Raw genomic sequence first — 14,619 nt, forward strand, 5'->3', positions numbered from 1 at the left:
TAAATACATAAACCATTTTGGTTTATTCATTGATCTGATCCTAATGGTCCCCTATATTATTTAATACCGCCCGAGTTCTTCCCAGAGCTCTCAGGCTAGCTGCATGAACAACTCTGGTATCAATACATCTAGAAAAAGGGTATTTGTAGAGGTATTTGTGATCTCCATCACCGTCGCTTGTAATTACATTTTCAGAGAGTAAAAGAGATCACAAACACAATCAGAGCAAACATAAGCAAATGTACTTTCTCAATCTTTAGTTTAAAAGACAATTTCCTAAGTCCAATCGGGAAACGTTCTTTTAACTGCAGTTCTCTTGCCTGAAAAGGAAAGAGTCTGCATAAAGTGACAAAGACTCCACATATGAAGAATTTTCCCCATAATTTTCCGCGAGGAGCTCACAGCTCTTTAAAACTAATAATCACCATTTCGACATATAAAATCAAGCTTCAGCAGAATCAGGCCAGAGAATATCATATGTGACTGCTGGGATTATATAATGGGAAAGTTCTCAGTGGTTTTTCTAATGCGTTGGATCCCAGAGATTTTAAAATTAGGCACGGAGGCTGACCCAGTTCGGGTGGAAAAAACTTACAGAATCCCAGGGAAGAGCACAGCCCAGGGAGAAGTCTCAGGAGGTACAGTTATTTTTAACCTTTCAGACCTGTGCGACAAAGAATGAATTCTGAAAACTCTGGGTAGAAAAGAAGTATTTAGTTTCAAAATTTTACAATCCTCTACCCCCTCCCCTAGATCTTGACCCTGGTAGAAAACTTGTACAGCAAACTTTTTTTTCGGATTAAGAAAAAAATTTTGGAGTAGACTGAAGCTGCCATTTCACTCTTCCCTCCACGAATGTGGAAGACAAAAGTAAAACATTTTCTAGGATGTGATTCAACTGAAGAATAGAATACGCAAGGCTGGAATACCAAGACAGGAAGGGTTTTCACTTCAGCTGGAATCAAGAAAGTTAAATTTTGCAACGAAACAAGGCATTCATGAACTGTTGAAATAAAAAGATGCAATTAACATTTGAAAACTGCTCTAAAAAATGCTGCAGTTTTCCAGCAATTAAGTGTGCCTCATTAGATGACTCAAACAAGATTTGATCTGGACAAATATTCTGTTGAAATTGTAATTGAATTTTCTTTCAACCTATTGCAGGTTTCAGCCCTTCTCATAAATGCAACGGGACCGTTTAGCTGAATAGATTTTATTATAAGGGCCGGACAGCATTTCAGATACAAATTTGTTTATTTGTAGTGGAACAATATTAAACAGGCATTCGTGTTTCAAATCGGGTGGAGATGAGATGTTTGTATTTGTACCTGAACTTATCACACCGGTGCATATATTTTTAGCTGCTCTGAGATGGGAGGAGGACTGAGTACACCTTACTTTGACAATCTAATTATATACTACTTGCCATTTATGGATTGAAATTCTCACTACCGTTTCAGCCTCATTATACCATGTAAAAGGGCTAGCCCAGGGCTTTAATGGACTCCCTTTCCCTGGTCCCAAAGGAGGGAAAGGTAGGGAAATGCAACAACAGAAGAGGCAGAACACGGATGGATACCTTGGGCCTCATTTCCAAAGATGACTCTAAAACCCCAGGGATAAATAGGATGGGGAGCAGCCAGCGAGGCAGGGGAGTCCAAGTTGGTTTATGACTTCTTGGTCTATGACTTTTGTGGCATCTCACACAGGCTTTTCAAGGCTGCCTTTCATTAGCCCATGTGGAAATTTTACAGCATGGGACTTTGGAGGAGCTGGTGAATCCAGTGGCATGGCCAGCAAGAGATGGGAGAACATCTGGAAGTGGAGCTCACCCCTCCCTGATGCTCTCCACTCCTGTCCCACGCTGGGATCCTCCCCAAGCCGCCCCAGTGTGCCGGGCCCTGCTGCTGGTGCAAAGCACAAGGTTACATCCCCAGCTGTTTGCTGCTGGCCCTCGGGGTGCAGAAGCAGCTCAGCCAGCGGTAGCTTTGGGCAGTTGTGTCTGGGTTGGCTCCCGCTGTCTCTTACTCTCGCTGTTCGCTGTGCCTGTCAGGTGTCCCAGGACAAATGAGCTGGGAACACCTTAGGGGATTTACCGTGTTGGGTTTTGGTTTTTTTAAAGGTTTCCTTATTTTTCCTGCTCAAATTCCTGATCGTGTCCAAGTCTTGGCGCAAACGCGGAGGCAATGCGCTACAGTACTGGCAGAAGGTGGCAATGCCTTAAGCTGGTATTGCCAATGAGGACACGGGCAATTTCTCAGATGGAAATCACTGGCCTCACAGCCATATTTTGTTAACAGAGCTGAACGTTTCTCATTCATTGCAAGCTGGCTTTGTTTGAGTCCTCCTTCCCATTTTTAGTGCAAGAAAAATAATTCGAAGTCGGTGCCTTAGAAATTAAGGTTTTACATTTTTTTTTTTTTGAGATGATAGTGTTCCTTAGCTCTTGCAAAATTTTTCTTTTTTATGCACAAATTTTAATGTTGCCACCTTCACCCAAAAGTCAGAAGTGCAATGCTGCCCTGTTGAACCTCGGCCATCTGCCATCAGAGAGACGCTACAAAGCGCACAACAGCAGAAAGGAGCTCAGACAAACTTTGTTCTGAGGCACGAAAGAGTCAGATTTCATTGATCTACAACTTGACATTCAGTTCCTGCAACTGAATAGAAAAAAAAGGCATTTATAACCTATTAAAAACCCAAGGATGATTTTAGTCTTTTTTTTTTTTTTTTTCCTTGTTGGAGAAATCAGTCTTTCAGAATAGCCTGGGAGTTGCGAATAAAGAAGAACTTTGCTATGTTTATTTAGAGAACCTAACCCCTTGGAGCCAGCATTTTCACTAATGCATTTTACATTAGCGGGCTGCATCAGGAAATCCTGACTTTTGGTGCCAGGGGGGTAATTAATATCAGATCATGTTTGCAAAATGGTTGTGTTTATGTGGGAATGAGGACTGAGCTCAAACTGGCAGGATTTGAAGTACTCAACTTTGCTATGGAGCTTCAACAACTTGCCTAGAGAGCGGGATGTTGAAATTAAAGTACTAGGTCTTGATGGCTTGGTAGAGCGAGGGCTGCTGAAGAGAGCTGCAGTCCTTAGGATTCTGTTCATAAACCTTTAAGGAGAGTCTGAAGTGTTTTTCTTAAAAATGTGAGGGGATTTTAGATAAAGCGGAAATGGTTGTTTTGCTCCTGTGGTCTCAGATGTTCCAGGAAGTGCCAAAATATGCATAACACGGTCGGCGTCCCCCAGTATATCTCTCCTTCCCCCCGCCTCCCCCCAGCAATCGCTCCCCAGTCTCTGTGCTTACTAGCTAGGAAATACCCACAGATGGTGCAAAAATATTTTTTCAGCACACCTCACAAGTACTTACTTTTGTGTACGCACCAGCCAGTGCGGTCTAAAGCAGGAGGCGCGTGTCAATAACTGAGAAACAGTTCCCGCTGAGCTCTGTGCCTTGCAGGGACTCTGCTGTGCCACCCCAAGTACTCCCCACCCTAGGAATTGCTGTCCCCCTATGCTTGGCACCCAGCTCTTCCAGAGAAAGAGGAAGACCACCCCCTCTTCCTCCCTGTTCACGCAAGGGTGTCTGGGGAACAGGAATTCCTCTTGTGCCAGTGATACAGCCTCCCTCCCTAGCACAGGCGCTGCCTGCAGCTCCCGCCAGGACATCTCCAGCTCAGCTGAAGATGGTGGAAGGATATCCTGAGCTTCATTAGGTTCTCAGTATCAAAAAGAGAAAAAGCACCACCATCTTCTATGGGTTGAAAACCAGCCTATTTAGCAGAGAACTTGGATTCTCACCTTCCCGAAAGCCACAGCTTCTCAGCACCAACTGGGAAACTTGCAGTGATGCTTCATAAGGGGGAAAATCACTCGGAGCATAGGACCCTCTGAATCACAACATCATGAATTTGTGTAGGCAAAATTTAAAATTAAAGGATGCTTTCATAAGTTAAAAAGGAGTAATAGCACAACTGAACAGCAGTAGCGACTGATGTTGAAAATGAGAGTTTCACCTACTGGCTTCCCAGCATTCATTTCCATGGGATGCAGCATCTGGCAGGTTCCCTGCAAGACCATTTATTTACTCCCTCCTGGTCAGATCCTTTGCTGGAAGTTCATGGCTCCCTCAGCGGCGGTGGGAATTAAAAAGTAAAGGTGTAATCTATGTTAGAGCTAATATATGTTTTGTACTATAATGAGCCAATACACTATTATGGATCTTGTGGTCAGCTCACTGTGTTTGATAAATACGATCAATACACGTTATTCCCCTCTGAGATCCACCCACCATCATCTCTCCATACTCACCTCTTGCCAGAAGTCATTTGGGGATAATTACCCCACCAAGAGCCTACCTCTAATGTGCCCGCTGTCTTTTCTCCTGCCATAAATTGGTCTGATACAGGCAGTAAGATAACAAATCTAGACTGTATCATTGTGATTGCTGTTATTTTACTAGTTCCTTGATCCTAAAATAGGGGTAGCAATCTAATCATTTGCCGTAACTGTAATAGAGTTAGATGTACCTAATGAACCTAATACCTCATCAGGTATTTGTGTAACTGATTATTCCTACCAAAGTCTAGGAGTAATGTCCTAAGGTTGAATACTCCTCAGCAACACTGTCTACAGCTGTTGTTCTCTGTGAAGTAATGGACCACCTCTTCCTTTTCTACCAGTATCTCTGAATAGCTGTATTTCATTTTGTGGCTTGCTTTAATTTTATTTCAAGGTGTTCTACTATACTTGCAAGCTTAATCCTAACAATGAGAGCTTTCTGTGCACTTCCTCTTTTGTTTGGAGGCACTGATGAGCCCTTGATCCTCCACATTGGGATAATTTGTACTTCTACTCACAGTATAATTTCTTTAAGGACCTGCCAGCTCTCCTGAACTCCTTTTTCTTTAGGCTTTTTTCCCCATGACATGTTTCCTCTTCATTCTCTGAGGTTACAGACGTCATCTTTGTGATAGTTTGCTGTTTATTAGGCTTCCTGAGGAAAAATGAATTCCTCGACAAATTTCAACCAAATTTGACAAATTTAACTCAACTCTGAGAGAGATGTTTCAAGACATTACATACCTACAAGAATCATGAAACAACCCAATTAGGAAAGAAAAGAGATTTGATAAATACCTCAGTTCAGCAAAGGCTGTTGTTAGAGCTCAAGTCATTAGGCATCAGAGAATCCAACCATTTACTTATTTTTGATACTACTACGCGAAAATGGGCAACGTTGGTTCTGCTGTTCAAAGTATTATTTGCTCCTCTCTTCCCTTCCTTTTTTAAGAGTAAACTCTTACCACCTTATGATCTCTTACTCAAGCTGCCTTTAAGTCCTGCATGGAGAGGTGATTCCTCTTCGCTGGTGAGAATGAACACAGAAGACCTTTTCTATTTTCTTGCTTTCTCCATGCCTTCTGTATCAAAACTCTCCTAGGAAACTGCCTGTATGCTGCTGCATCCCCTTCCCAAGAGGTGTTTGCACAGTTACAATACAGGCAGATCTAATTGAAAGTCTATAGTAAACTTTCACCACGATGACAGCATTTGCTCTCTTTCCATTTATTATTGCCACAGACTCTCAGTCGGTCAACCTTCCATACCTCAGAGAAGACATACTGCCTTATGCACTGACAAAGTATTCTCTTCAGTTCATTGGTCTTCCTGAGAAAAGTTCTGTACATATTAATGTTCAAGCCCTGCAAACAGATAAATAGAGCTGTGTTTCTGTTATGCCAATGCAGTCATAATTTTGATCATACACTTAAGAATCTTTCTGTATATTCCTATACGTACTGTATTTATATCCAGAGTTTTAAGCATATTGATTCACTATCCTCATTCTTGTCACTCCTCTGATCTTATAAATTAACACCTCCTCCTACACAACCTCCGGTTCCTGAAACTTTCTGTTTCTGGGCACTGCCATCTTTGACTGCTAGGGACTGACTGTGCACTGGGAGCTGCATGGACCTGCAGCACTGTGTCCAGCCTTGTCCCACTCCCAGCAAAGAAATTGATAAAGTGGGGCAAATTCAGTGAAGGGCCAGCAGGATGGAACACTTGCCCTTTGAGAAGAGGTTGTGGGAACAGGGCTTGTTCAGATGAGATGAGATGGTTTTGGAGGGGACCAAACAGCAGCCTCCAAGTACCTACAGGAAGGTTATCAAAAAGACCAAGCCAGGCAGTGCACGGTTAGAGGGCAAGAAGCAATGGGCATGATCTGAAGCAAAAGAGGTTCAGACCTGGTAAAAAAAACCAAACTTTTTCATACAGAGGAAAGTCAGGCAGGGGAACATGGTGCCCAGAGAGGTTGTACCATCTACATGCTTGGAGGTTTTCAAGGCCTGAATGAATGAAGACCTAAGCAACCTGATGTGATTTCAACTGACCCAGCTTTGAGCAGGAGGTTGGACTAGAAACATCCTTAGGTCCCTTCCTAGGTGTATTACTTTATGATTTGACTTTTCGCCTTCTGAGAATGCCACCAGGCATCAAAGTCATTGTGAAGCACCAAGTTCTCCCTGTCCCATCATCCACCCCCTGCCCCACGTTGGCACTGGTGCTACAGACCCTCCCTTGTCCTTGCAAGTCTCCTCTTCCCTATTAGGGAAGCCTTTACGTTTGTGAATGTTTCCAAGCCTTGCCATCTATTCCTTCTCCTAGCTTCCTTTCACTCAAACATGATTTTTTTGCTTTCAAAGGCTACATAGCTCTCAGATCTACACCCTCCTTTCACTCAAACATGATTTTTTTTGCTTTCAAAGGCTACATAGCTCTCAGATTAATCAGTGTACAGTGTGGTGGATAAATGGACCCTTTACACCACATGTGCTTGTCTGCATGGGTCTCACAACCGTATGCACAGGCTGTTGGCACCACTGCCCAGAGTGCACTTGGGGATCTACTCTCCTTGGATATTCATTTATCTGGAGAAGAGGGAGCACCAGTCTCTCCTGCTCTCTATACCTACATGTGCAGAAGATGGTAGGGGAGAGGGGCCTGGGCCAGTGATGCCAGTCAGTATATCTGTGGCAATCCCATGAAGCCTCACATAAAAGGAGTAGTAAACTCTTCCTGTTGATGTAGTCACAGGTGCCCACAGTGCTAGAAATTGAGGATTCAACAATGGGTGAGGTTCCACATGACCCTATGGATTTTTCCAGAAGAAGGCAGATTTTGTTGTCCATCTTCCTTGTAGTAGACTTCCTCACTCCAAAGTCATCGGCCACTAAGCAACAGAAACAAGCCTCTTGGGCACCCTCTCCCTCACATGTACTGATGCTTAGAAGGTATCGTGCTCTTTTAGAAACTCATGAAGCAGTTCCCTACAGAGATCTTCACCCCAAAGCCCTGCTTCCAAATGGTAAGTATGATGTAAATCCACTAATTCATAGCTGTCTCTTGGGCTCAGAGCCTCCTCATAGCAGTGGAGAAGGTGGTCTCAAACACATACCAAAGGAAGAACTATCAATGATCTTATAATTCACGTGTCCAGTTCCATAAATAATTGCTACCTATTCTTTGTCACAGACATCTTCCAGTGTCTCCAGCAGCATTTCTACCTTTGTATCTTTTCAGGCTTCAAGGTGAGTCTTGCCTGCCACCCTTCTAGAAAATGGGCATGGTCAAAAGTTGAGCTGTCATGACTTACAAAAACAGATGATCAACACAGTCACATGATGAGAAGGAGAAACAGTGACAAACGAGAGAGCTGCTCAACATTCCTTTAAATATACAAACTGCACTACTGATGGCATAACACAGGGTAGCCTACAAGTTACTGAGTCATTGGGTCAAGGTGTTGCAGACACAAATACGCACCAGCCAGCAGGACACCCTGCGGCATCCTCCTGCAAAAACTCACAGGGGAATCGTAGGCAGCTCAACAAAAGGTGCTTTGGCCCACAAGCTCACTTCAAAAAGCTGACACAAATTGGTGGTGCAGACATACTGCCAAGTGTTCATCCAAATGGTGACCAGGTGTCAGCAGCCACAAATAATGATAATAGGGCAGAGTATCAAGGCAACGTAGTCAACAGGTCAGCTCTATTGTGCTTGGCCCACAGACCTCAGGTCTACCATGTTTTAAACTCCAAATTTATGAACAGACAAAAGAATACTGAAGTAGCCAAATTAATTACCTCCATGTTCCATGTTCCTTCCTCAGCAAAGTGGGTCTCACATAAAATTCCTGGTTTTCTGCCTTCCTTGTTTGCTGCTAGAGAGCAGGAAAACATGAAGCAATGTGAAATTGAAGGGCAAAATACAGGCCAGATAGAACTAAGCTGCTGAGGTAATAAAGCATCAGCGCTGTCTTTATAGCAAGAGCATAGCAACAGTCATCACAAGCACCGATGAACACCAGGCTCCATTAGACATGTTAGCATGCTCACAAGGTACCCATAGCAGTGACGGGTACCCTAGTACCCACCAAGCATCTATTCACGGTCCTAAAAATCAACCACTTGCCATCAGCCAAAAACTTTGGGGTATACAAGAGAAGCCTTCAGGCCTGTCTCAGTTTTTCTGTGTTCTTGCCTTTCCTGAGCCTACGCGGATACTGAAGCAGGTGATAAATCTGAAACCGGTGTCAAGCTAGCAAATACTTTGTCATACTCAGATGGGTAGGTTCTCAGGGCTTGAGAAATTAAAAACTCTGGTGTTTATAGGCAGAACCCTTTTTCCCCAACAGTAAGTTTCTAAATAAGGTATTTGATATGATAGAAGACAAATATTTTATCCAAGCTGGAAACAGCTTTGGGAGCAAACAGATAAGACCTAGTTAGGTGCTTAAGTAAGAAAAGCGAGCTCTGAAATGATCTGTATCACTGCTGGGGAAAAAAAATGTAAGAGATACACAGATCATTAACCTTTGAGACTGACACGATATCAACTTGGCAACAAACTATCTTAATGAGTGAGGCCATAATCAGTATTTAGATAGAAACTCTAAGAACTGTGGTACTTGTTTGTATTGCAGCCCTGTGGAAAGGAATTCTAAAGGCTCGATGACTGGAAAAATGTAAAGAAGGCAACTTAACACTGCAGACTAAAAATTCTTCACTTGAAGTTTGCTAAAAAACAGCCAGGAGGTACAACTGATGTAATAATTTCATAAAAGCAAAATGCATGTTCCTACCAGGCCTGCCCTAGCAAATGGCGTTTTTCTACAAAAGTATCCGTAATGGACCCATGTCAAGATGCCAGCACACTTCTGGCAACACCAACTGCAGTAGGTGATTAGAATTTATGCTGTGTAAAATTAACTTTCAGATTAAATTAAAATCATCAACCAAAATGCAAAAGCATTTATAAGGCAATTCACCTACGCCATCAGTTTAAGAAGCGTCGAGGCAAGTGAACATAAATGCAGGGCTCTGAAGAGTTCACAGACCAATAGCTCCGACTACGCCAGCAGCTTCCTTTCCAGCCCCTCAGCTCTTCCCCCGCCAGAAACCCGAGGTGTCAAGATGTGAACATACTGAACTGCCTTCATTTCTTAAGGCCAACTGAAGAATAGTAAGGGGGGGGGGGGGGAGAAATCAGAAAACACTACCTAGAGGAAAAACTGAAAAAAACTTGTAAAATCATCAGATTTCAGGAACAGGAAATCAGGCGTTCTGCTAGATTAGGCAAGCATTTTTCTTGAAAACCTGTGTCACGGGAAGCTTATGAAAATGGAGTGAAAGCATCCAGCATCTTGCAAGCTTGAAACATTAAGTATTTCACTATTCATATTCCACAGTGGAAAAAGAATGACTTTCTGAACAGAACACTGCCACCCCAGTTCAGATCTACATTTCAGTCTAATTCTGCAGCCTAAACCAATGGTCTGCTGCTGTAACGCCCATTTCCAGGCTTTGCGGTATGGTTCTAAAAGCTATGATCAAAAGAAATCTAAATATAACCACAATATTTACTGTCGAGGCACCAACAGAAGTATCTTCCGAACTCTAGCACGCTGCTTGTTGCATAAACTTGCGAAGCATCAGGTTTTACATTCTTTCAAAATAAACTGTTCCATCTGATTGTAACATAACTGTGCATGTTCTCAGATATACATCCAATTCATTTTTTTAATCCTGCTAAGCCCCTGGCTTCAATAATACCTTGAGGATTGAGTCTGCAGTTGTGCACATCATAAAAAGCACTTTCTGTTACCGATCTTAAAGGTGCTGCCTTTAATTTTCATCATGTTGTCCATACCCTTGCAAAAATGACACTGTTACGTACCTCTGGTTCATACACACTGACTTCTGAAATACAGCACCCCTAACATGCTTCATTCGCTCCTGACCACTCATGACCCACCTCGTTTTTACCCGACCTTTTTTTGATATGGGAGAGACAAGGATGAACGCAGTCATTCAGAGCACTGATACTTTGTTAAGCGCTCCATACCACCTCTTTTTGAGTATTTTGGTGGCACTGTGACTTCCGATACCCACTGAACAGGCGTTTTACTGCACTGGCCACGGAATTTCTCCTGATTAACTGCATGGGGATAAATTGGTATTATTCCACCCAGTACCTACTTTGTTGTACATGTTAATGTCAGCCATTTCTGAAGTTCTGCTACGGTCCACTGCATTTCCACAAAGTTTTAAGCCCTGCATAATCTAAGTAGCACCATTTCCACCCCACTTCAATACTGGAACATGCATTCTTTTCTCCAATTTATTTGCTAAGTGTTAATCGGTGGTCCCAACAGAGCTCTGGCATAATTTGTTATCAATCTCCGTAATTTTTTTATATTTAGCATTTATTTCTTTTCTCCCCTCATTTTATCTAATGTCCAGTGCTTCACAGTCCACCTTACTGCATGCTTTATTCTTATGGTAGCAGCTTCTCAGAGAACTTCAGGCTTTGTGAACACAAATAAAGATCAATTCCATCAGACTGTGCTATCATCTTTTACAGTAATTCTAGCAGATTAAGGAGCACATTTTGGTTTGGTTTCTTTTTAAACGAAGATATCACTTAATATGCTATTGAAAATATTTTTAATTTAACTTACTACTTTATCCAGTTATCTATTCCATTTCAGAAGGTCTGTTTGGGTCCATTTCATCGGATTTCACCCTTATGCTTCTATTTCATGAGACAGCAACTGTTGCCCAAATAGGAAAATCAGCTTTCTTTATAAAATTCCTCACGGCTTCTGGCTGAATTCTACACGGACTTGCCGATGTAACAATTTCTCTTCACTTTGCAAATTTAAGTATTCTCTCCTTTTTTTGGACTCAAAATCTGTGTGTTTTGTTTTTTTTGTTTTGTTTTGTTTTTTTTTTAAATTACATCAAAGTGTTTCAGCATCCTCTGTGGTAAGAAGTGTAGAACACAATGATATTTTTGCACTGAAGTCCTTGCCTCTCTTTAATCAGGAGTATTTTTCTCCAAAAAATATCAATTAATTTAAACATTTAAAAGCAATTTTAGATATGAAAATGAAAGCGCAACTATTTGCAAAAAGATACATTTATCTTGCTCTATGAAGCGGCATGTTTGCTTACTTATGTTACAACATTGTGAAGTCAATTTCATTTGAATCCGTGAGCCAGCTTCTCCCTTCTGCAAGTGCCTCACAGAGCAGAAAGGGAAATAAAACCGTCTGAAAAGGAAAAGCAAAGTATGATGGCAAAAATCACAACACTATGATAACTAAAAGTCACTTAAATCATTAACTCTTCCTCTTTACTCTTTGAACATTCGTATAATTTCTGTTCACATATTTGATTTGCTGTGTCAGTCCCCTCTTAGGTCTTATTTTCTACATTCTACATGTGAAATGCCGAACACAACACCTTTTTTACTAGTTTCCTATTGGTTAGATTTTATTTAGTAAAGAATACTTACTAAAATGAACCTTGTATCTTTCTATTTCATCCTAATTCCTGCTTCTTTTTGGTTTAGGGAAAAAGGGTTCTTTTCTAATATATAATTTTAGTAGAAATACTTTTGCATGGAGCCATCTCCTCTCAAGTTGTTCTTCTGGCATAGTATCAGAGGAATAAGGTAATTTTTGTCACCACCAATTAAAAAGTTTTACAAAACAGGACCGTTATAAAACAATTAAACCTTGCAAATGCAGTAGTCTCTAGGAGGGAAACCCTGGAGGAAATTCTGCTTATTAAAATTGCAATTTTAGTTTCCATTAAAAAGGAGAGTAAGACAACAGAAGATGGGCTGGCAAGACAAATTATTTCTTAATGTCAGTTGAGCTTATTTCAAATGAGATAACGTATCTACAACAGGTTGGGTTCAACACATTTTTGCCTCCTCAACTCATTTATCTAATTCAGTCATCTTGATTATAGCCTCATGGACCTTCATTTTCAGAGGAAGAATTTTGTAACAAACAGCCTACACAACATGCTGATTACTGAACAGTTAATTCTAATTAACTTGGCTATGGCAAGAGAATTTTGATAAAGTCCTAGAATGCAAATACAGTTTGGTTATTCTGGCCAAACTTCTATAAAATAAAAACCCACAGCAGAGTCTCCAGATGAGACATAAGAGTGATAGGGATCTAATTTAAAGAAACAAATGAGAAAATTAAAACCACAAATAATTTATTCTTCCGTTAGAATTGATGGAGTACAGTTTTAAATAGCAATGAAGTACACAGTGGTGGAAAATTGGCACAGAACCTACAAGTATTTCATTCATAATAAAGTTCCTCATGCCATATCTGTTCAAACCTTGATGTGTATTTTCTGTTGACTTCAAGAAAATTGTTTTCCCTCTAAAAATGATGAACAAATTGAAAGTCTTGTCTTCCATGTATGATGTCATACATATTATGAACACCAGTTCTTTTTTCTTCCCCCCCGCCCCCCCAAACATGATCACCGACTGAAAAAAAAAGAATTACTTTACCCCTGGGCTGATTTTAAGTTTTGTCCTTTATAGAGGATGCTGGGAATTCTTGACTGCATATATTGCTGCCCCAACAGAATATCCATTTATTTATCTGATATATAATTTGCAGGACAGTCTCAAAACCAATTTTTTGTGTACTATGCTATTGATCAAGGTGCTGCCTCTATCTCACATGCAACACTATAAGCATTAATGCAGTTCAAACCAAAATTTGGCATTTACTTCACCAACAGGTTTTATACTTGATGTTATAAAACATCCCTTGGTCTCATGTTAACCAGTAAGAAAAATGGACACACACAAAAAATGCCCCCTTTCTAAAGATATTAACTCCCAGTTAGGAAAGTTTAGATAGGTTTTACAAAGTCTTCTAGGCTATTTTGATACATACAAATTATTCAACTAAAGGTTAAAATACACTTATACAATACAGTCCTGTCCTCCATATTCTTTTTCAAGTTCCTTGCATATTCAAGCCAAGTAAAATTAACACTTGTCATTTTCTTTGTTATTGCAATTATTAAGAGGGATTACAGCTTGCTTATGCAAAGCTGTGACAAAACACTTGAGAAATAAAACCCAAACGTTTATCTTGTTACCCAAAAAATGTTGCAGAAAATTGTCAAACTATGTTAGAAACAATTTTGTAAAAAATGCTTCACTCAGAAAAATTGGAAAGCTTAAAAAATTAATCTTTGCACAAGACTATATTATACTGTCCTTAATTATGTTCCCATTTAGATAACTGGGATTATTCTTATTCTTTGTACATGAACCTATCAGTGATGTATGATGCTCTCCATCTTTTTTTTCCACCGTTATCTTTATTGTACACCATGTCGAGACTTATACAATCAAGCACTTATCATGCCCCAACCCATTTTTAACAGTAGATTTCTTATCCTGCCCAGCGAGTAGTGTACTGTCTTGCATATTCACCACATGAAAAACATAATATACAAAATATTGCTGCTGTAAAAAGTGTGCATTTCCCCTTTCCCCCTACAAAAAAAATCTGTGGAAAAAATATTAAATTCCCATAACCTTCATAAACATACGAAGCTGTTCGCACCTTTCAGTCTGTAACAGTCTATTTGACATATAGTTCTCAACTCACTGCAAACTGTTATGTCACATATTTTCTGTCCAATATTGCCATCTAGAGTAGAGATGTGAAATCAGTTTCTGAGAATCTACAGTCTTTAGCAATTAACCCATAAAGACTGTATACCATAAAACAGCCACAAGATTTTTCCAAAAGCTAGACGGAATGGTAGGTTCTCATCTCAGGAAGATGTCCACAGTGCTGAGGAGACAACATGGCTGCTAATAGATATTGCCTACCGGAATGTGAGCACTTTTTCACTGTTGATAATTTCCATACTGACCCTAAGAAAGAAATTCAAAATACATAATTAGACCATATATTTTCCTGTACTAAAAGTTGAAATCAGAAGACCATCCAAATAAGCTATGATGCTAAAAGGCGAAACAAATAACAATAAATGATAAACCAATACAAGTAAGTCATACAGAAATCCATCTCACTAAAAATCCTTTGTGTTTTAGTGTAAAAAGTAAGACTGATAATACTGATTTAAAGCCAGGAAACTAATTTGATCAGAAGAACATATCTTTAAATTCAATGGACTGCTGTGAAATTTTCAGAACACTGTCAAAAATAAAAGACAGGAATTACTTGCCACCTAAACTTTGAAAAC

General features: G+C 40.4%; 1 protein-coding gene and 1 long non-coding RNA gene across 7 annotated transcripts in view; both read right to left on the reverse strand.

Annotated features, from left to right (window-relative positions):
• Positions 1 to 3,404: 3,404 nt before the first annotated feature.
• Positions 3,405 to 12,833, reverse strand: LOC118453241. Of its 2 annotated transcripts, none has more exons than XR_004843156.1 (3): positions 11,527 to 12,833; positions 8,155 to 8,231; positions 3,405 to 5,709 (listed from the first exon to the last, which is right to left on the reverse strand). It is a non-coding gene; the product is annotated as an uncharacterized LOC118453241 (long non-coding RNA). The 2 variants fall into 2 exon arrangements; XR_004843155.1 differs by having other exon boundaries at positions 11,031 to 12,833.
• Positions 12,834 to 12,861: 28 nt separating this feature from the next.
• SS18 (SS18 subunit of BAF chromatin remodeling complex) overlaps positions 12,862 to 14,619 on the reverse strand; it is a 40,744-nt gene continuing 38,986 nt past the window's right edge. For all 5 annotated transcript variants that reach the window (XR_004843157.1, XR_004843158.1, XM_035903038.1 and 2 more), the window contains one exon: positions 12,862 to 14,287. Coding sequence is in view for 3 of the 5 variants with exons in the window: in XM_035903038.1 (XP_035758931.1) it covers positions 14,261 to 14,287 (27 nt within the window). In the remaining 2 variants the exon portion in view is untranslated. The remainder of the gene's footprint in view (positions 14,288 to 14,619) is intronic.

This window comes from Egretta garzetta, unplaced genomic scaffold (genome assembly GCF_000687185.1).
Source record: "Egretta garzetta isolate BGI_Z169 unplaced genomic scaffold, ASM68718v1 scaffold229, whole genome shotgun sequence".
Taxonomy (NCBI): domain Eukaryota; kingdom Metazoa; phylum Chordata; class Aves; order Pelecaniformes; family Ardeidae; genus Egretta; species Egretta garzetta.